The following is a 21968-nucleotide window of genomic DNA, read 5'->3' as shown; positions in this document are numbered from 1 at the left end:
GCAAACCAAACATACATTGATACCTCATCATGCAATGCCTCAAATCCTATATGCCTATGATGTTGTTAACAGGACTCAAGAAAGTACTGCGGATACACTGTGAACAGACATCTGTGTAAGGGTAACCAAATGGATGTCCTTTTTTTGTGGCCGAGCGATTAGTAGAGGGAAGGTTTATGTTTGGTAATTACTCTGAAAGTTCATGGCTTAAAAGCTTATTTTGGTTAGAAGTACAGCAGCTTTTGATAGTAAAAATCATTTTGATACTCATTTCACCTTGGAGTAATGAGATTATTGAAAAACGTATCAGTGTATATATCCCCAAAAGTTTGAAAGGTATTTTATCAGACACAAAGTAAACAATTGAAAACAAATTACTTTTGTTCAAGATATAAGGCCTATACACAGTGATGTTTATTATTCAATTGAAAAACCAAAGACCACTGGACTTGTCCAGTCATGAGTTTATAGGTCCGACACTAAAACTACTGACCTCAGGCCTGTTGTCCAGTGTAAAATTCGACCTCTGCATGGGTTTGTCTAGTCTTGGGTCCAAGACTCTCTAGTTGTGTAGTCGCGAAAACCTAACCGCTATCACCCCAATAGCCACTCGCCACTAGAGGGCGCTCTCATTCTCGTAACCGCTATCACACCATGAACCGCTGAGAACGGTTGCAGGAATGATAGTGCTCTCTAGTGGCAAGTTGTTCGTGAGGCGTATAGAGCAGTTTGGAGAGTGGCTAGGTTTTCGCAACTACATGGTTCGTGACTACACAACTGGAACGTCTTGGAACCAAGACTAGGGTTTGTCATAATAATGCCACTGTTAATAGTATTTGAATGTAACAATAGACCCGTTGCATACTGCACAGAGTCGATACATGCACGTCTCATGTCTGCCATTTTAGGTGTCAAAACAAGCACAAAAGAGATGGACTCACCAAAAAGGGCAGAAATGGTAGACAGGCATTTTTCGGAGGTGCGTCAAACCCATGTATTATCCTTTTGAGCCTATTTGACACCCAAACTGACAGACAGGAGACACGCGAGCAAGTGTGCTGTGCATTGGGCATTGTCTAACTTGTATATGTAAATTCGAAACCGCCAGCCATCAACAACAGCAGAGGTGCGATTGTAATCCTCCCGATCGATTAAAAAATGTACACAAATATTACTAGAAATATAACTTATATTTACCTGTGAGCTTTTCTTGTTTATTCAGTGACTCCAATGCCGGGCTCAACTGAAGTCCCAGAACAACGAATAGAATTCTTGCCGGCCACATTTGAGAGAAAAAAAAACCTTCTGTCTCCTGTCAAAGAACTACAAAACATCTTCAAAGCAGTGGGTATGGGGTACTTATATCGCATTTCAAGATCCAAGCAGCCGGAACCCCATAGTTCTAGGAATACGCAGCATTCGATCAGTAAGTTTCATCTTTTCTACCTCCATGGCTTCATGATCGAGAAGAAGGGCACAGATTTATAGAAGACTTCAGTGGCAACGAAATAGGAATGCGTGCCAGAATTACTGCAACATTCAGCGGTAAGAATCTGCACTCCTCAGTTTTTTATCGATTTAACTTTTTCTGTCAAATGCCAGCCCCCCCCCCCCCGTTTGTGTTGTGAGACATGTAAATCGGTTCTTCTCCATCTCCATTTCCATTGGTTAAGTCATCTCCATTGGTCATGCCAACCTATGAGGTTCGCGGAGTCGATAGCCAAACAAACCTCAAAACATGTAGTTCTAGGGAGACCAGACAACTCTTCCGATCGGACAACTCGACAGATGATCTGTCAGACAACTCGACTTAGGGTCAAGACAAGTCGACGGATGGCCGTGAGGGGGGCTCAGCGCGGGAGGGGCAAATAGTGGCCTGGGGCTGGACGGATGTACTGACTATTGACTTGACAATGATGCACAGGCGTTCCCTGGGGTTGGGTATATTATGGTGGGATAAGATGAAAAGGATAATAGGACAATAGGTTTAATATCCGGGCAAACGGATAATTGATACTTTTTCCGTTTCTTGTTTACCATGACCCCGCATTTTCATTATTTTGGTACCATACATGATCGAGTTGTTATTGTTGTTGGTAATAAAGTAAATAAGAGTAAATCTTCTAAATAGAGCTGTCCGACGGACGAGATGTCTGACATTCGGGCTAACAAAGTAACATACACATAGCCCAGGCGCTCCAAGATCTGAATGTCAGACCTTGTTGAGCTGTGAATGTCTCCGCTTTTAACATTGGTCTCATTGGCGACAGTTATGAGACCGATGTTAAAACCGGAGCCATGAACAGCTCAACAAGGTGGGCTATGTGTATGTATGCATAGATTAAGCACTCTTGATTTAGTTATTCTTCATGATTATTGACCATGTATGAATCGTACATCAAATGGATGATCTAATTCTAAAATAGATGTGTCGATCGATCACCTCTCACTCAGGACTTAGCTATCCATCAGGACTTAGCTGTCCACAAAAAAACACCCGCCGTCCCAGCTACTTCTTCGTGAAACAATGCGCATTCTCTGCAAAATTCATCGGACGCATCCTTTGTCAAGAGGTCAATGTACTAACTACTATTTATTGCGCAGTCCAAAATGATACTGCTCGAGTGCTCAGCAAACGTAAACAAACAAAACACCATGTGGGGCTCTCAGTGCGCGTGCCAAACGCTTAGACTTGGTGTCAAGTCTGAGATTGTGGTTATATCAGCATCAGCCTGAAAAACTCTCCCACAGTTGGCGATCAAAAACGCCGCGGCCGTTGGAGGGCGCTATTTCAGGCAATAATAAGCACAGATGCATTTAAGTCTAGAGCCCATTGATATCCATTACTGAAGATCAATGGTCTGCCTACCTCCATGGTCTAGCCCAACGTCTTGCATGCTTGAAACCCATGCGCGGTCTGGTCTAGCCACACGCTAGTCTCTGTGCAAGACGTTGTTTTTCACTATCGCGGCCCCCACTCCGCAGCGCACATTACCAATAGGGGCGCTGTTGGGGAAACTTCCAGGGCCCAGTTTGCAAAAATGTTGTGCAGATTTTTTTTGTGAAATCGACCCCAGGGCCATCTGAGCAAGAGAGACAATGCTGGGTCAATACGAGTCCACACTTTCTTTGATTTGTCTACCTTTTGTTTGGGGTGGGGGGGGGGGGGGGGGTCATGAGAGTGAAAACTTAAAGGAAATTACAGAATTGGTTTTTGCTAACAAAATAGTTGCTGGACAATGTGTAAGCACTTGATGTAATCCACCATATACATAAACTGACAAACCTATAGAAGTTTGAGATCGATCGGCCATCTGAGTCACCAGAGAATAGTGAAAAACCGATCACAAATTTTGCATGAATGGTGCCAAAATAAAAATGAACAAAACGCTCTCTGAGCGATAAATTCCACGCGAAGTTAGATCACTTTTTCTCTTCAAATTTTTATGACATTTCAGACAGAAATATTTCAAGGGATGTTTTCAACTACCATCATCATTAGACTGTGTAAGTTTCATGTAAATTAATCTGTGATCTTCACGATTTGTGTTTCTTACCAATTTTACGTTCTTTAAGTAGCCGTTCAGAATAGTCAATGTTTAAAACACTTATTCTATAGTCATTGTGAAATCAGCGGCTAGCTTGGTAGGAATCGAACCAACAACATTGCGTTTGCAAGTTCTGGACCTAGTGACCACATGTGCAGTGCATGGTGACATGAAGGGACTCTGACCCTGGCGCAAGATTATGATGTGATGACTTCAGGTGAATGGGAGACTTTGAGACGCTTTGGGGCTGGCAGCAGACTTACCAGGTAAAATCCATGTTCTCTGTTAGAACTACGTAACAATGGAAATATACCTGGTAAGTCTGCTGCCACCTCGCGTCCAAAAGTCTCCCATTCACCTGAAGTCATCACATCATAACAGTTACCTGTAAAACCAGGGCTGGATCTCGTGGGAACAAGGTTTAGACCATACAACTCATAGCATTGACATTGACAAGCTTGTTTTGTGATGCATTTTAAACTACACTACAGAAGAGATATGTGATAACAAGAAAATTTATACCAGCTAAGGTGTTTGCGATTGAAAAACTCATTTTTCAATATCATTATTAAAAAATAATCTTTGATCATTTCGACAAAACATTTGAAGATACTTTTTACCAAAATGTCATGTTAGTTATCACAAACCTCTGTAGAAATTATTTTATTTTTCTATCAGCAGCTACAAAAGCGTTCTAAGCAAGTTAACATTATTTTAATATTTATAGCCTAAATTTTTAAGAACATTGTTATTACACACTAATTTGGAATGCTTTTTCTATCTACCGCTGTCAGAGGGTCAGCAAACAGCCGTTAAATTGAATAAAGTGCGAGGAGAGAGAGGGGCAAATTTAAATGAGACCTTCAGTTTAGCTGACGACTATTGTATGAGATGAAAACAATTCAAGTTTTATATTGATAATTATTTTGTTAAGTTTTGATTTGTTTTTAGCCATTCGACAAATTCGTTTACTATTGATTTTCCTTTTTGAAAGCAATTTTATACTTGATTTCAGAAGAAAAATAATCCTCACCCAAAAGCCATAGAGCTTTGGAAACACCGAAACTAAAACAAAAGAGGCCCTATACATTTTGAAATGTCTTTTGGGTTTCTTGATTCTGACATCACAATCCGTTAAAAAGCTTGCATTCACTACACACGGGCTTTGACTTTTATCTGTATCTTAGGACCTACATGTTTACTGTGTTTTAAGTTATCATGGCCCAATTTTATATAACGATGTTAAGCAGCAAAGTGTGCTTAGCAAGTTTCTCTGCGGGGCAAAAATGAGCATAGGTCAGTATACTTAAGGTATTTTGGCTGGAAACCTATTTCTGCTGAGCAAGAGTTGTCCGTGCTTAGCCATTTGTTTTGCTTAACAGCTTTATTAAATTGGGCCCAGTACACTACACAGCATATTATAGTGCTTAGACCTACTTATAGACCTGTAAAATTATGCAAAATCCTGTTTTCCCCTTTTTCTGATCATCTTTTCTCTGCATAACGTCCTTTCTGCGAAAACAGCATCTCAAGTTTACACCTTACCATTGGCGTATATTCTATAATATTATACATACATAAGAAGCACAACTTTTGAAAGCATATTCTGCCAAACCTAGCAAACATTTCTAGACTTAGTTAAACATAACTACAACAACAACCAACGTTACAATAATCACAGCAATGCACTCGGTAGCTTGGTTATTGGTTAAAGGCATTACAGACCTACAAGTTGGTGAGGATAAAAACATCATTGTTTAATTTTAGTCTGAAAATTTACTTATTATGAAGTTGATCATATTATTATACTAGAACCATTTTTTTCTGAATACAAAAATGAAGTCATAGTCGAGAAAATTGTATCTTATGTAAAAACAGCTGATTCAGGTTCGTTGCAACCAAAACATTGAAGAGAACTCTTGTCACTGTGTATTATTGAACACACAAAAACATGAACACTGTCCCTGCGAATATTGTCAGCGCTTCCAATTCCTTTATACAACATTTGATACCAACACCGTTGATCAATATTGTATATATACCTGCTTGGATAAGAGGGTGTATAGCTTTTAATAGGAGATTTATATTAATTGTAGATTATTGGGCACTTTGTTGACAGAATCATCAACAGTTTTAACCATTTGTTAGTGTTTCCATGATAAAAAGAAAAATTGCGATACGTTTTTTAATAATCGATCTGTGCTGATGAAAGTGTCACGGTTACACTCTCTGTCATAGCGTAAATATGCGTGTTTTGTTGTTGTTGTTGTTGTTGTTGTTGTTGCTGCTGTTGTTGTGTTGCTGCCGTTGTTGTTGTTGTTGTTGTTCCAAATCGTGGGTTACACAGGCTCGTGGTGTACTATACTTAGATACATGTGACTTCGTCCTCATAACCTTCATACTCCCACGAACCGTTCGTGACAAATTTGAACACCATGAAGTTGGTTTCTGACACAAGAGTGTCATCTAGCAAATCATTTCCGCATATCTATAGAAAAGGCAAAATAAAAACAAAAATGTACATTTCATGTCCCTACACTCCCGGCAAATAGGTCCATTTATTTCAGGGCCTAAAGGCCTTTTCACACTACCTCCATTTCGAACCGCATTGAAACCCACATGGGTCCTTTCCGGTTCAGTCTCGCTTCTTTCGACACGGATCAGAGGGTGCGTTCGTTTAGCTTCCTTGGGTCGGCCCCGGTGTGTGGTGGGGTTTTATTCCAGGACGAACGTGTGCAGATAATGGGAGACTTTTGGGACGCTTGGTGGCAGCAGACTTACCAGGTAAAATCCATTGTTCTCGGTCATGTGCGCACGCTCAGAACTACGTAAACAATGGACATTTACCTGGTAAGTCTGCTGCCACCTAGCGTTCCGAAGTCTCCCATTGCCCACGTTCGTCCTGAAAAAAACACCCGCCACACACCGGGGTCGAACCAGGGAAGCTAAACGAACGCACCCAGAGCAACATTCACGCGGGCTTTACGTGAACTGGCTATAATGCGTGAACCGTATAACGGGTCACGCTGAAAAATGCAATTTCGATCCGAATTGATATTTTCAACCATGGTTCCTGGGTTGATTTCTATCCGGCCAGAGCATGCTACCCGATCGGAGGAGGGCTGAAATTTGTACAGTGTAAAACGGGGTTAACAAAAACTCCGGTTCACCTCATGCTGGAAGTCAACAATCCCCAGGTCACAATATTGTTGTTGTTTTTTACACTCGAACCCATTTCTTGGGGTTTCAAACCAGCTCTTTAGAATGGAATATTTTGAGGGTCTGCCCTATTTACAGAACATAATGAGGCCGGCTCTCTGTTTTCTCCCCATTAATTGTCGTGACCGAGCGGTTTAGAGCACCGAACTCGAACTCCGGTGTCAGCAGAGTGTGGGTTCGAAATAAGGAATCAATTATGGTATTTCGTAAGCACGGAATTAAGAGATCAAGGTATCTATGAAACACAGAATTCCAAGATGAGGTATCTACAAGGAAAGTTAACATGGAATTCAATGATAAGGTAGAAAAACACGGAATTTAAGGAAAAGTTATCTCTCTAATTTGGAATTACCTAATCGTTAAATTCCGAGTTTCCGAGATACACTATAATTATCTAAGAATTCCGTGTTTGATATCTTATCTTTGGATTCCGTTTAATCTTTGAGTACCTTGTTTCCAAATTATCATTGGAAGTCAGACATGTCAGAGATTCCGAGAAACCTTATCATTGAACTTTGAGTTTCAGAAAATATTATTTGAATTCCGTGTTTTCAAGCAAATAATCCGTGCTTCTGAGATAAATTACCTATGTAAATTTATGACAAGGGGCAATTTAAGCTTCTGTTGCAAGGTGACAATCAGACGACTAAATCTAAAAAGTTTAAAGACAGTGTACACTATTGGTACACTAAAGAGCAGTCTTCTCACTTGGTGTATCTCAACATATGCATAAAATAACAAACCTGTGAAAATTTGAGCTCGATCGGTCGTCGGAATTGCGAGAAAAAAAATGAAAGAAAAAACACCCTTGTCACACGAAGTTGTGTGCTTTCAGCTGCTTGATTTCGAGACCTCAAGTTCTAAGCTTGAGGTCTCGAAATCAAATTCGTGGAAAATTACTTCTTTCTCCAAACCTAGGTCACTTCAGAGGGAGCTGTTTCTAACAATGTTTTATACCTTCAATCTCTCCCCATTACTCGTTTCCAAGTAAGGTTTTATGCCAATAATTATTTTGAGTAATTACCAATAGTGTCCACTGCCTTTAAAGAAAAAGGCGTAAAGCTCAGATGTGTGTATATCAAAAAGGAACAGATGGTTAGAAATGCCTTCAAAAACAGCTTACTTGATACCGTAGATTTGTCCATCTTCGATGCGAATATCAACCCAATCGTAGCCACATCCCGTGCCGTACTGTTCGACTTGGAATGCAAGGAATTTGATGCTCACACGTTTTCCTGCTGGGCACTGCGAAATATTGGAAGCAAATTAAGGTATTTAGTGCCTTGAAAAACTCATAAGAGCTTTCAACATTTAAACATGATTTCCGTCGCATTTTTTTTTTCCGTCGCATTTTTTTTGTACGTCGCATTTTTTTTTTCCGTCGCATTTTTTTTTTCCGTCGCGTTTTTTTTATTTTTTTTGTTCCACGTGACTCCCACGTGATGAGGGGGTTAAACTTTGACCTTAAGTACCTTGCAGCTTTCAAGAAAATGTACACGTTGCTTCATCCACAATCTACGGTCATTAACTGCGATAATGTAATGAAGCTGCAGATTCCCTATAACCGGTAAAAATGGACGCTTGAATAAACTAAACGTCGGGGGAACTCACTTAAGAAATCTCAACGTATACATTTTCTAGAAAGCTCAAAGTTCATCACGTGGAACAAAAAATAAAAAAAAAATGCGACGGAAAAAAAAATGCGACGGGAAAAAAAAATGCGACGGGAAAAAAAATGTGACGGAAAAAAAAAAGTGCGATGGAAAAAAAAAATGCGACGGAAAAAAAAAATGCGACGGTAAATAAAAATCGGAATAAAGGTGGCACATATGGAACACCATATTATACAGAGAGATGGGGAAATTTTCCTGAACCAAGAGTGTTATTTACATACCTGCAAGACAACGAACGCCTTCTCATTGACGGGGTAATTCCCGGGAAAGTTGGGCGATTCGATAAACGATTCACCCTCAATATATACAATAAGTCCTGCAAAACAAGAATAATGGTTCTGCGTTGAGAATTCACGTTTTTGCAGTGGCGTAATGGGGTGGGTGGGGGGGGGGCACAGAAGGGAGCGAAGGAGAAATAGACAATACAGGACACAAAATTAGTGAAGACAAACTTATGAATTTGCTTAGGGGGTAAAGATTTCCCTTTTTTGTTTTACTTTTTCCTAAACACAAACCACGTTGATTGTTTTAAAGTGGTGTTTGAAGCTTTATTACTTGATGTGAAGGATCAAGAATAATATATTTGAGTATCTATATAGTTTAAAACTTGCGGGTACAACCTTGTTTTTCTGAGTGAGTGTTAACTCTGAAAAGAGCCGGCTTGGTTTCGAAGTTTCGAACAGCATACCCTGCTTGTCTTCAGGAGAGAAAAAAGAAAGCAGAGTATGCTACTGTTCGAACGAAACGTTGATACCACACCGACTCTTTTTAGAGCCTACTCCCTCAAAACGAAATTATTACATGGTACCCGCAAGTTTACTTTTATTTATAGTTTAGTCTTATACTTGGTCGTATTCGTTAGCGGCATATACGTCATTAAAGCCTAGGCCATGTTTTAATGGTCCGTTGGTACCACTTACAGGTGTTCAGACAACTCGTCCGTCGGACAACTCGACCGTTCGGACAGCTCGACCGTTCGGACAGCCCAATGGTTCAGACAACTCGACCATTGTCCGAACAGTCGAGTTGTCTCAACCGTCGGGTTGTCCGAATTATCCGAGTTGTCCAACGGACGAGTTGTCTGACATCCCATTTTTTTTTTACCCATTGAGAGCAATATATATAGCTCTACACGTTTACCCAAAACAAACAAATAAAGAGCATGTTTACCCAATGCTGGGTCGACTTCTTCACAACTACTCCCTGTGAATGGTTCCACGCAGAAGCAATCACCATTTGCCTTCTTAACTCCACCATGTGCACAGTTGACATCCATACCGTCTGTTCGCCAAGAAAAAGTAAATTCCAAATGAATAACAAAATTGGTAGGCATGAAAAAAATAGGCTTAGTGACAGATTTACATAAAACTTACACGGTCCAATGATGATGATCGTAGAAAATATCCATTGAAATATTTATGTCTGAAATGTAATATTTGATGAGAAATAAATACAACTTATTTCAGGATTGGAGCTTATCGCGCTCAGTAAGCGTTTATTTTTGTTTAATTTTTTTAAATTTTAGTCGATGTCATGTGTAGTCGGGTTTTCACTCTTTTCTCGTCACCCAGATGGCCGATCGATCTCAAACCTCTACAGGTTTGTCAATTTATGTACATGGTGGATAACGTGGAAAACACAAAGTTCTTACACTGCCACCAACTGTTGTGTACGCAAAAACAAATATATATGTTGAGTTCCTAAATTAGTGGTCGGTGACAAGTATAGGAAGACTCTATTTAGAGTTCAAAAAAGAGCTCCAGGATTGTTGCTAATGATTTTGATGATGTAAATTTTCATGGCGATAACAGGGGTTATGCAATACGGTCTTTATGTTACCGAGGAAACAAGACTGTATGTATTCAGCTGAATTTTCACATGTGACTTTTCTTGTATCCTTCTAACTCTTTAAACCTTTGCCTTAAATCAGCATTACATGCTCATAGGTTTATTAATCAAGCAAAATTGTTGCGTACATACCGGGGTAACAGGAGTACATAGTGTTAAGAGTTACGACATCGTTGGGGGACAACTGCGTTTGCGTTCCCATGACGTTCTGGTATAATTCTTTGCCAGATTCAATGATGGTCATGGTTTCTGCCGATCCACTGGCGAAAAACTGTAGGAGAAAATTTAAATGATCAAATTTGGTTAAAATGGACTGTGTACCAAACACACATTTCGACGTGTTTAACTCTTAATCGTGTAGTTAGCACTTTCCCACAGTCATTATTTGTGGGTTGGACAAAGACAAATTTACCACAGCGGGACTTGAACCTGCGAACTCCGGATTAACGTGTTTTACCATCTGAGCTATCAAGCATCAAAGCTGGTGGTCATTCAGTCGCAACGGTTAGTCCGGGATCACGGGACGCTCCGATCACTGAAAAGCAGAGATCAGTGGCTCAAACTACTGATCGAGATCAGTGGCCCCAGACCTAAATATCAACAAATTCCTGATATGTCTGCTGCTACCTAGCGTTTCAAAGTCTCCCTTTATACATTGTGTGGACACTTTAATGAAAAGTCTATCAATGTAGCCTACACATTCATTTCTACTAGCAAAGACAATTATTACCAGTGGGCTCTATAATATTTAACAAACAAAAAACCACCATCAACATCGCAAAGAAATGTGATTGTCACAGACTATCAGACCTTAGTCTTAAAATCAAGTCGGTGTTCGTTCCAACTGTAGTTGAGGGGACGGTACACACATCATCGATCCCAAAAATGTGCGAGGGTGTCAATATGAACGTAGGCTCGCACTGTGACTGTTGCATATACATGATGTGTGTTATAGAGGTTTTTATATAACACCCAAGCAGATCCTTGCCATTTGATTGGAGGATTGTCCGTCACGTGATAGCAAATAAAAGTACCATTGCACGCTGAGTCACTCGCCGTGCTTTTTCGTTCCATCCGAAAAGTACCATTGCACGCTGGCACGCTGCCAGCGTGCAATGGTACTTTTCGGATGGAACGAAAAAGCTGAGTAAAAACATCACTGCGTGCGCGTGTCTTTGGTAACGCAGCAGGTGTTACTGCAAGAAGGCATAGTAAAATTACTAGCATTCGGCTTCTACAGTTGAAATTGTTTGTTTTGAAAGTTGTTTCTTTCAATCAAAATGACAAAGTTCTACTTGGATGTTATATAAAACAAATAATGAATGTTTTTCATTCGTGCAATGGTGCGAATATGTTCATTCGTTGAAAGCTGGAATGTTCCATTCAACTCGGCTCCGCCTCGTTGAATAGAACATTCCATCTTTCAACTCATGAACATATTCGCACCATTGCACTCATAAACATTCATTATGTGTATAATGACGCTTGTAATTAGGCAGCCCAGGCAACAGACAAATCGGCCTATTCATTGACTGACGACTTGTCATCAAGTCTAATCAAACCTCTGCCTACAATTACATACCAAATCACCATAGTGCATGATGGATTGATAGTCATACGTGTCGGTGTACGGCGTATTTGAACACTTTTTATAGTTGCCCTGTTTCGTTGTTATGATGGCATCCCAGTTGACTTGAATATGTTCATCGCGATCATTTCTGGACTGTTCGTGGTACCGCCCAAGTGAATGGAAGAGTTCATGAGTGACCACGCCAAACTAAAGTAATAAGAAAAGAAGAGAAATACATTATTTGTTTATTTTTCAACTATAAATTGTGGGTTGTTCGAAAACTCCTTTGACCCCCAACTCATGACCCCCTCGACCCCTCTCGTTACTACCACATAAACTCAAACCGGTGTTCCAAATTCGGTATCCCAGGAGATTCCGTCCCCAATTATGGGAAAAGTTAAAGTGGGCTGGAAGAGGATGTTTCAAAAGAGGGCGCTATGGGGGCGGGGGAGCAGAATTCAGAATCTCCTGTCACACACCAGATCTTGTTTTACGGGCTTAAAAACTATACGTCTCACTGGAAGCAGACCAATCATAAAAAAGGAAAGCTTGCGTCATTGGAAGTTTATCCACTAAATCGTTGTGCCCGTATTGACCTGGGGTGGATTTCACAAAGGTAGTCCTAACTTAGGACTAGTCCTAGGCAATGCTAAGAGATAGGACCAGTCCTAAGTTAGGATGAGTTACTGGTCCTAACTTAGGACCAGTCCTATCTCTTAGCATTGCCTAGGACTAGTCCTAAGTTAGGACTACCTTTGTGAAATCCACCCCTGGACCCGGTTTCAAAGTACTGCTTCAGCAGCAAATATTGCACAACAAGTGCTGCTAAGCACAAACGAGCGGGATACCAGTCACAAATTGTAGGCCTATATGTGACATGGTGGTTTGGCTGGTAATGGTAAACCTTCTGAACATATGTTTGTTGTACTTAGCAGCTTTTTGTGCTTATAAGCAATATGAAATAGGGCAGGACGTCTTTATACTGCGCCCACAACCGGAGATTATGTGCCTCTTATGGGAAATTAACGTGGGATGTAGGAGGATCACTCAAAAGAGTGTGCTATCGGCCCAAGAAGCTATCTAAAGGAATCAAAGACAATCCTGTAAGGAAGCTATTATGCATGCGGACGCGGCCGCATTTATTTTTTACTACACTGCAGTGAAGGGATTTTCACTGAACACTGCCAGTTCCCGTCTTGAGATGAGACTACGTTATTTACAACGCCGTTTAATGCACAATGTTCCCCATCCCCATTGTAGGATTATTTAACACAACAAAAAAACGGTCGCAACATAGTCTCCTACTCAAGAAACGAATGGCAGTGTTAAATTGAAAAACCCCTAACTGCCCGGCCGTCATCAAATGCCACTTTTTAGCGACGTTTCCCGTAAACTACGAACTATAAATTAGACCTTGCGATCTACGGCATACGTACAGTTGCACACTCTGGAGATACATTGATGAATGTATTTTGATTGTTGCTGCATCCAATGTGGGCCCAGCATCTGTAAAAGTAATACATGGTTCAATAATATAAGTAACGGTTAGATGGATGTCAATTTATTTGGATTTTCCCATGTACTACTACAGTGGCATAAAAATAGTGATAACAGTGACGCTTCAACATTCAGTGTTTTCCGGAAAGATTATGTTGGACTGCACACTAACACGAGAACTGTTAATTGGTTATTTAAATCTGACTTTTTTTTTCCTGGTTTTGGTGCACGTTTTATCCTTTTTTTAGGTACGTAAGTAAGTGCAGACGTCATATACGTGAGCAAGAAATAAGTCAAAAACGGCGACGTCATCACCTAGAAACAACACAATTTTTTGACAAGTGCACGTTCCACGTTCATGTGTTTGCTCGTATAATGTGTAGCTTAACTTCCTGGCTGCCCCGAGAGTGTGGTCAATGATGTAATGTTCAATCCATCTAATAATAGTCCAACGAATTAAAATAGAGAATCAAAAGTGTACAAGTAACTCATTGTGTTCTTACCCTGCGGTTTGCTCAACCAATTTCACATCCATTGCGTCGATTCCGTCACACTCGCTTGCAGTTGATGGGTAAAATTCGACGCATGAAACATCCATGTAATGATCAAACACATCTTCAACCAACTCCATCATGGTTTGACCTGCAGGTAGAAACCCAACGATCAGAATTAAAGGCAGTGGACACAACTGTTAATTACTCAAAATATTTGTTAGCATAAAACCTTACTTGGTAACGAGTAATGGACAAAGATTGGTAGTATAAATCATTGTGAGAAACGGCTCCCTGTGAAGTGACGTAGTTTTCGAGAAAGAAGTAATTTCCCACGAACTTGATTTCGAGACCTCAGAATTAGATTTTGAGGTCTCGAAATCGAGCATCTGAAAGCACACAACCTCACATGTGACAAAAACAATGGCTAACTTTTAAAATGTGGCCCACCGTATTTGACAGAATGGTTCTTATTTGTAATTATAAAACATAAAAAAAATAAAAAAATAAAAAGTGCCTACTGTTATTAAAGTCCGGTCGATACTTCCTGTGAATGCAAATTATGACGTCACAGAATTTGGCGAATGACGTCACATGGATTTTTGGAGCACCAGTCAACCGATGCGAATTTACCCCGTTGCGGATTTCTGACGTCAACATTCGTATCGCATTCGCAGGAATTTAACCGGGCCTATGAACATTCTGGTACGCAGTGTTTCATGTGTGTGTACTTTTCACTATATACTACCGGGTTAGGGGTCATTATTCTAGAAAGGGTCATTAGACACGCACATCAACTTACCATCGGCTGAGTCACTGATCGAAGAGTCCCATGTGTAACAAATTTTGCCACCTGGCCACAAGGTAACGGGGCAGTCCACCTCTGTGGCATATGCATTACGTCTTACACGTGTTTCTCCCTGTAGAAATAATGCAGAATAATAATTATGAATAATAATTATAAATAATAATAAAACCGGAAAAAAATATATATATTTGAACGACAGAAGAAAAAAATGTATCATTAAAAAACCTGTGACATAAGATTAGTTTTGAGAAGAGATTTGAACGTTGTGGTACAAAGACAGGATCTTATAGACACAGACCAGATTTAAGATCTGCATTAGAGATACAAATGTAAAGCCACAGGTTTTATGAATTGTTTATGTACACTTCTGGGTTGAACAAAGACAACTTGACTAGAGAGCGGGACTTGAACCTTCGACCTAAGGATTGCTGTGAGGTATCTAGCCCCCTCTGTTGGCGTTCTCTCTATTTTGATCGGGGTTGGTCAGCCATCAGAAGCTATAGTAACGCTTCTCAGATTGTGTATTCGAAGTATAGGGGTTAGTATTCATGCACGGATACTTTAGTCGGTCCGTACGTCGATATCTCAAAAATGCGACCAAAATCGTTCACTGTTTGACGTAAAACCTTTAATACAATTATCATAGTCAATAATCTGGTTTAAAGGCAGTGGACACTATTGGTAATTACTCAAAATAGTTATTAGCATAAAACCTTACTTGGTAACAAGTAATGGGGAGAGGTTGATGGTATAAAACATTGTGAGAAACGGCTTCCTCTGAAGTGCCATAGTTTTCGAGAAAGAAGTAATTTTCCACGAAATTGATTTCAAGACCTCAGATTTAGAACTTGAGGTCTCGAAATCAACCATCTAAACGCACACAACTTCGTGTGACAAGGGTGTTTTTTTCTTTCATTATTAATTTTCACAGGTTTGTTATTTTATGCATATGTTGAGATACACCAACTGTGAAGGCTAGTCTTTGACAATTACCAATAGTGTCCACTGTCTTTAAGGACTCTGTCAAAATAGTGAACCTAAAATGACACGTTTACTTGCCTTGGATCGGACGAACTGGTCTATGAAAAGCGTTTAACACCGTCTGTTATTAATTCATAATGGTTATTAACAAAATGAAAAGTATAAGAATATAATGATCCACACAAGCCTCGAAATTGCATGGTTTCCGTATGTACTCGTGAACCAACACGGCACGCCCAAAATGGCCGACCGTTAGTTCGCAAAGTAAAAGGATAACCACGCAATTTCGAGGTATATTTGTTTGGATCATTATATGCTACTTTTTAAACATCTTTACCATATCCATTTTATAAAAAATTGTTTCAAACGCTTTTTATTGACCAACTCGACCAATCCAAGGCAACGTGTCACTTTAATCACTGTAGGCCTATATAGCTCGTACCGGGGAGGAAACATGTTAACAAAGGTGTTTGATACTGAACTAGAAACACAGGGGTAACTTCAATTGAAACAATAGCCAATAATTTCCCCACTTAAACTGATATCAAAATTTAATAGTGGCAAATAATAAATCACACGGGAAGCTGATCAGGTAATGATTTGGAATTGATCAAAGAAACATTTACTATAGAGCGGGAGTTGAACCAAAGACCTACGGTTTAACGGACCGGCGCTCTATCCAACTATATGGGCTATCATCTAAAGTCAAGTTTTCTTTGCTCAACCTTAAATCTAAATCTACCATGGTTTATTAGTCTACTGTGAATATCATCGTTTGCCTGTCAAGGAAACATAATGCTTCGTAATCCATCAGACGACATAAAGGTCTTATCCGTGGATAGTCGATGCTATATGAAAAGTTTTGTTGGCAAAGAGTCAGAAACTTTTGATAATTTTTAAAGTCACTGGACTGCTTTGGTGTGTTGTCAAATACCAGTTGTATCACTGGGTGTATCTCAACATATTAAGCATAAGACAACAACCTGTTAAAATTTGGATTCAATCGGGTCATCAATAGAATATTGAAAGAAAGAATACACATTGTTGCTAACAGAATATTAAAAGACTTCAGGCATGAAGCCTTTTAATGCCCTTTTATTCATGTAACACTACTTATTTGAGTAAGAAATTACCTCTTTTTCAAAAACCATGTTTTCTTCAGAGTTTCACACATTGTTTTATAACAGGTCTCGATCCGTTGCTCGTTACCAGGGTCTTTGTAGTTTTTGTAGGACAAAAAACACGATGTCTACAGATTTAAACTAAACTTACGCAGTTTGAAGATAATGATAGTAGAAAGCTTCCCTGAAAATATAACGTGCTAAGGTGCTGTAGTTTTGGAAAAATGAGTAAAACAATGTCATGAAAATAGTTTTTGTCTCAGTGATCATGATACAAAAAAAAAATTAGTATGTGAAAACGTATTTTCATGATATCGTTTTACTCATTTCTCAAAAACTACAGCACCTCAGCAACTAATATTTTAAGGTACGCTTTCTATAGTGTCATTATCTTCAAACGGTGTAAGTTTAATGTCAAACTGTGTACATTGTATTTTGTGTTACAAAAAGTACCCAATTCATTTAAACTGAAGGATTACATTCGCATATCACTATAGATAACAGCAAGATTCTTTCATTAGTACTTACCTCTAAGGAGGCCGCAAGGGAACACCCTACAAGCAGAGCAAAGACAAAGAATCTCATGGTTGCGTTTAATAAACGACCGTCACTTGTTACTGAATAAGTCTGAACACAACTATTATTGGCCCTAACCAACACAGAACTGCAGATATCGTGCAGAATCGGTGGGTTTTATTGGTTTCGAGAGTGCCGCAACCACGCCCACTTTGCACGGGGACCACACGCCCAAAATAGTATTAATTTTGCTATAGGGTCTATTATATATTATAATATTTATGGTTTTCATTTGGTAATAAGTTTATTATGTATAATTAATACCTTCGATTTAAAATAAATTCAACAATAATTCGTGTTTCTTTTCTTTGTAGTTGTCGGGAGCTCTCATAGACCGTTTTTTTCAACTCCATTTTATGCAGGGGTGGAGGCATTACTAACGAAAAAGTCTGAAACTTGGATACAAATTCAAAGGTATGTTGAAATGATGCCATTTCTACCGTTTGGTAACCCCTGGGGTTATAGATTCCACTGAGCTTTTGGAAACAGTATCCAAAGCACTAGAGAAGTAGACCAATGAGCAGGATTTCTTTATTTGTGGAAAAAAATATTGTCTGATTTTCTTCACCAGGCCAACATAAAAAGTCTGAATTCAGCCAAAAGTCTGAACAATCTCATCCCTGTTTATGACATAAAATAAACTCATTAATGCATGAAACATTTATGCACATAGATCAATACGTTAAGTACATAGAGATTACTTGAGACTAAAGAACAATAAACACAAGAATATATCTACAAAACGGCAGATCAGATGAGTGTTTCCTCAGTATCGGGAGAAAGTTCGTTCAAAGCAAATGTTCAAGCCCCCAAACCAAGCAAAATGTAGTACCATGTAAGTTTTAAAGGAACACGTTGCCTTTGGATCGGTCGAGTTGGTCTTTGAAAAGCGTTTGTAACCGTTTGTTAGAAAATGCATATGATTAGAAAGATATTTTAAACGTAGAATATAATGATCCACACAAGTATCACTCGAAATTCCGTGGTTTTCCTCTTAACATTTTTGACTCCCATAAATGGCCGACCGTGTTGGTTCGCCAAGTAAAAGGAAAACCACGCATTTTCGAGGCAAATATGTGTGGATCATTGTGTTCTACTTTTAAAACATCTTTCCAACCATATGCATTTTATAACAAACGGTTACAAACGCTTTTTATAGACCACCTCGTCCGATCCAAGGCAACGTGTTCCTTTAACCATAGAGCAAGTACAAAAAAGCCTATGTAAAATTCACAACTTAAATAAATCCATGTTATAAAATAGGGCGGTGTCCCCCCTAATAGCAAGGGCTGTGACGTATTATGGGCTATTAATTACGCATTAAGTCCCAATCCCCCACTCAGAAAAACAAAGAAGGTGGGAAAATGAACGAAACAAAACAATTTCAATGGAGAAATACAGTTTTAATCAAAGTCGCACCCGGCGTAATTAAAAAGGACTGGAGAACGGAACTTGATAATAAACCAATACATTAAAGACATAATGCAACTTTCCAATACATTAAACTCATACAATGCTTCACCTCCCTATAGAAATGATTTTTGGGGAAAAGGAAACATCCTTAATAACAACAAGATTATTTTACAATAATCACTTTAACAAAAAAACTTTAGGTGTATTACGCTCGCCAGAAATGTAACCCCACTAATGAATTAAAAAACAAAATAAAAAAAACATCACCTCTTCTAACTCTACTACATGCACAGGGCTCAATTTAAAAGACCTGTTAAAACTAGCCAAACTAGCATGTCACATGTACAATTTGTTACTGGTATTCTGCTCATTATGACGTCACTCCAGTGTTTGCACGTGCCTAAAAATAGAGATATTCGTGATTGGTTGGAGTTGATACGTCCCTTTAATTCATATGTTTTGAATTGGAATTAACTGGTGTCCAACTGATATGTTGGATTAAACTGGTAGCTCCTGGCAACAACCCGTTTGAAACCAGTTGCATGAATAGTTGCAAACTGTTAATAACAATTATTGTGGTCTGGCGTCAACAGGAACCAGTTCAAACCAGCTATACCGATTCCAAGTTCGTTTTGACCAGTTGGAACCAGTTTAATACCAGTTGAACTGGTTTCAACTGGAATTTTCACTTTGGCAAGAGCACCTTATAAAGAAGAAGTCTAAGGAGTGTGAAGTCCCGAATCTCATTTCTGATTTAGTTATAACACGGAGGTAGATATAACGAATGAGAGTCGTAATTATTATTCAGCCCGTGTTAAAATATCATGTGGCCTGTGGGGGGGGGGGGGGTGCAGGCCACAGACACAGACACTGCGGACAAACTCCACTGTGACACCGGTTACAGACTTCTCTGTACATCTAGGTTCAGTACACTAATTAGGGGCTGACAAAGCTATCATAAGCCCTTTTCACACTATAGTTATTTCCCCGGGAAATTCCCGGGAAATTTCCGGGGTTTGTTGGTCGATCTTTTCACGAAAAGGATCTCTAGTGTGAAATGGGCTTTAGTCTCTGAGTTCGGTAAGAATAATTGCAAAGAAGACGGGGATATTTTCAGTGCTTTTATTAATCTTTTCTTTGGAAATTTTCCTGGCCACTCATTCTAATATCAGTCAGACATTTAAAGTTTTTCCTTATTGCATCTTTTTAATCTTACAATTTGTTTTTTGTAAACACTTTGAGAGCACTCTCAGTTATGCGGCCCCTCCCTTCTCGCTGCAATGCTAATTATTTCCATTTGGAAAACTCCATTGTCAGAAATGAAGAAAAAAAAATTATTAGTCCAAGTGGTATAAACATTGTTCTATAGTAATAAAACAATTAAAGTTAATATCAATTTCACGAAACAAAAGTTAACAGTCCACGTGGAAATCATTGTTTCATATTAGCCTTGTAAGTGGGATTTACATTCAATTATTGTATTGATATGGCGGTAGTTCAGTGTAATACAACTTTTAATTAAAACCAAGGATTTAATAACTGGCCTATTATGTACGAAGTAATAGCATAACATATTAAAACACTTAATTACCTTTCATTACGCATGCCTCAACTCAAACAATAAATTGTGACCTTCATTAACTGAAAGAAAAACCCGCCTAAATAAAACTGGGGCTGGTTCACGATAGCCCGAACTTAAAGACTCTGGTTTTATCCTATCAACCCCTCCCCATTACTCGTTACCAAGTAGGTTTTATGATAATAGTTATTTTGAGTAATTACCAATAGTGTCCACTGCCTTTAAGGACAAGAACCCGATTTCACAAAGAGGTAAGATTGACCTTTAGCACTGTCCAACCTCCGAGCAACCTCATCTTAAAATGAGTCTTGGGACTTTGTAGATCGGGACAGGGCCCCCGCCATGAGCTTCATGCTTGTTTAAGCAGAAAATATGTTTATATTAAGCACATCCTTAGCAGGATACCACTTACATTGTGTTCATGTAACTATGGTATTTTATCTGGTAAACTCACTCTGTAAGCATAGTTGTTGTGATTCCCGTCTATAGCTTTTGTGCATTTCATAACAGCCGCTAAGCAAATTGTCGTGCTTACTGTATAGTAGCAGAACAATTTGCTAAGGTGTAAACGTATTTCACAGGTTAGCACCATGGATTTGCATTCGGTTGTCATTTATTTTCGTGCGTGCAGTAAGAACCGGAAGGTTAGCATGCCTTTTCATGTGTGCTTACGGTTATAGCAGCTCTTTGAAATGGAAATCGGACAGTAAGCACATAATCGGCCGCTAAGTTATACATGTAGCTCTATGATACTGAGCCCTGGGCCCAATTTCACAGAGCTGCTAAGCACAAAAATTTGCTTAGCATGAAATTTCTACCTCGATAAAAACAGGATTACCAGCCAAATTTCCACGTGATTTTCAGGATGAGCAAACAGCTGAATACCAGTAACAAGCAATATCAACAAATGAAAATTTGGTTATCGAAGCAGAAATTTCATGCTAAGCAAATTTGTGTGCTTAGCAGCTCTATGAAATGGTTCATGTATCGCGTATGGCCTTACTATATATTATTCTAATCTTGTCACTAATATTTTTTAGTTAACTATACGGTGGCTATACTATAATCGACAATTCCCAGAAAATTGTTCTGAAAAGCAATGTCTTTATCAATGCGGGAGACCATTCCAACTCTAAGGTGGCCCAGTGGAATTGAATTAAAAGAGGGTGCTATCACCAGTGCGGAGTGCAAATTGGCTCCCGCGCTGAAGTTTGAAATGTGCACGCGGTAGTTTGCAGCTCGGTAAAATATATAATCCAGCCAGAACTAATAGTGGAAATTGTCTAAGGGTAACCCCCATCGGTCACCCCCCCACCCTTCCAAATATTAGGCCTACTTTACTTCTTTAAACAAAACTTGTCGGCAATAAGACACTGTGGTGAACTTTTGAATTCAAACTCGCTTTTCAAGTTTCGCAAATTTTCCTTGTTTATCACTTACTTATAGTATCGTAGGAGGTCCTGTTTTCGAGGTGTCCCTAAAATCGTGGCAAATCTTTTACCTCTCTGTGCGCGATGTAAACCGTCCCTAGATAAAAATTGTGGGGTTTTATTTGCCAAGCAAAGAGTCTCCTCTCCCTTGACCAAAACTTAGAAACACGTAAGGCTCCATTGGTCATTTGCACTTGTAAATGCAAAAAGTTTG

At 39.2% G+C, this 21968-nt stretch overlaps 3 protein-coding genes across 3 annotated transcripts in view; all 3 read right to left on the bottom strand.

Annotated features, from left to right (window-relative positions):
- Positions 1-2875, bottom strand: part of LOC117292382 (protein SpAN-like) — a 14500-nt gene extending 11625 nt beyond the window's left edge. Inside the window, exon 1 of the mRNA XM_033774411.1 lies at positions 2870-2875. Coding sequence (XP_033630302.1) covers positions 2870-2875 — 6 coding nt within the window. The remainder of the gene's footprint in view (positions 1-2869) is intronic.
- Positions 2876-5928: 3053 nt separating this feature from the next.
- LOC117293050 (zinc metalloproteinase dpy-31-like) lies at positions 5929-10454 on the bottom strand. Its single transcript, XM_033775263.1, has 5 exons — positions 10421-10454; positions 9611-9721; positions 8662-8756; positions 7891-8012; positions 5929-6036 (listed from the first exon to the last, which is right to left on the bottom strand). The coding sequence occupies exons 1-5, from the start codon at positions 10437-10439 to the stop codon at positions 6015-6017; spliced, it is 369 nt and encodes a 122-aa protein (XP_033631154.1). The 5' UTR covers positions 10440-10454; the 3' UTR covers positions 5929-6014.
- A 1386-nt stretch (positions 10455-11840) lies between these two features.
- On the bottom strand, positions 11841-17341 carry LOC117292381 (protein SpAN-like). The gene is made up of 5 exons (XM_033774410.1): positions 17285-17341; positions 14649-14766; positions 13859-13997; positions 13295-13364; positions 11841-12065 (listed from the first exon to the last, which is right to left on the bottom strand). Exons 1-5 carry the CDS (start codon positions 17339-17341, stop codon positions 11841-11843), a joined length of 609 nt encoding a protein of 202 aa, XP_033630301.1.
- Between the last annotated feature and the right edge of the window lie 4627 nt (positions 17342-21968).

This window comes from Asterias rubens, chromosome 7 (genome assembly GCF_902459465.1).
Source record: "Asterias rubens chromosome 7, eAstRub1.3, whole genome shotgun sequence".
In the NCBI taxonomy this organism is placed as follows: Eukaryota; Metazoa; Echinodermata; class Asteroidea; order Forcipulatida; family Asteriidae; genus Asterias; species Asterias rubens.
The sequence above is the reverse complement of the archived record's forward strand: the minus strand, read 5'-3'. Positions and strand labels throughout refer to the sequence as shown.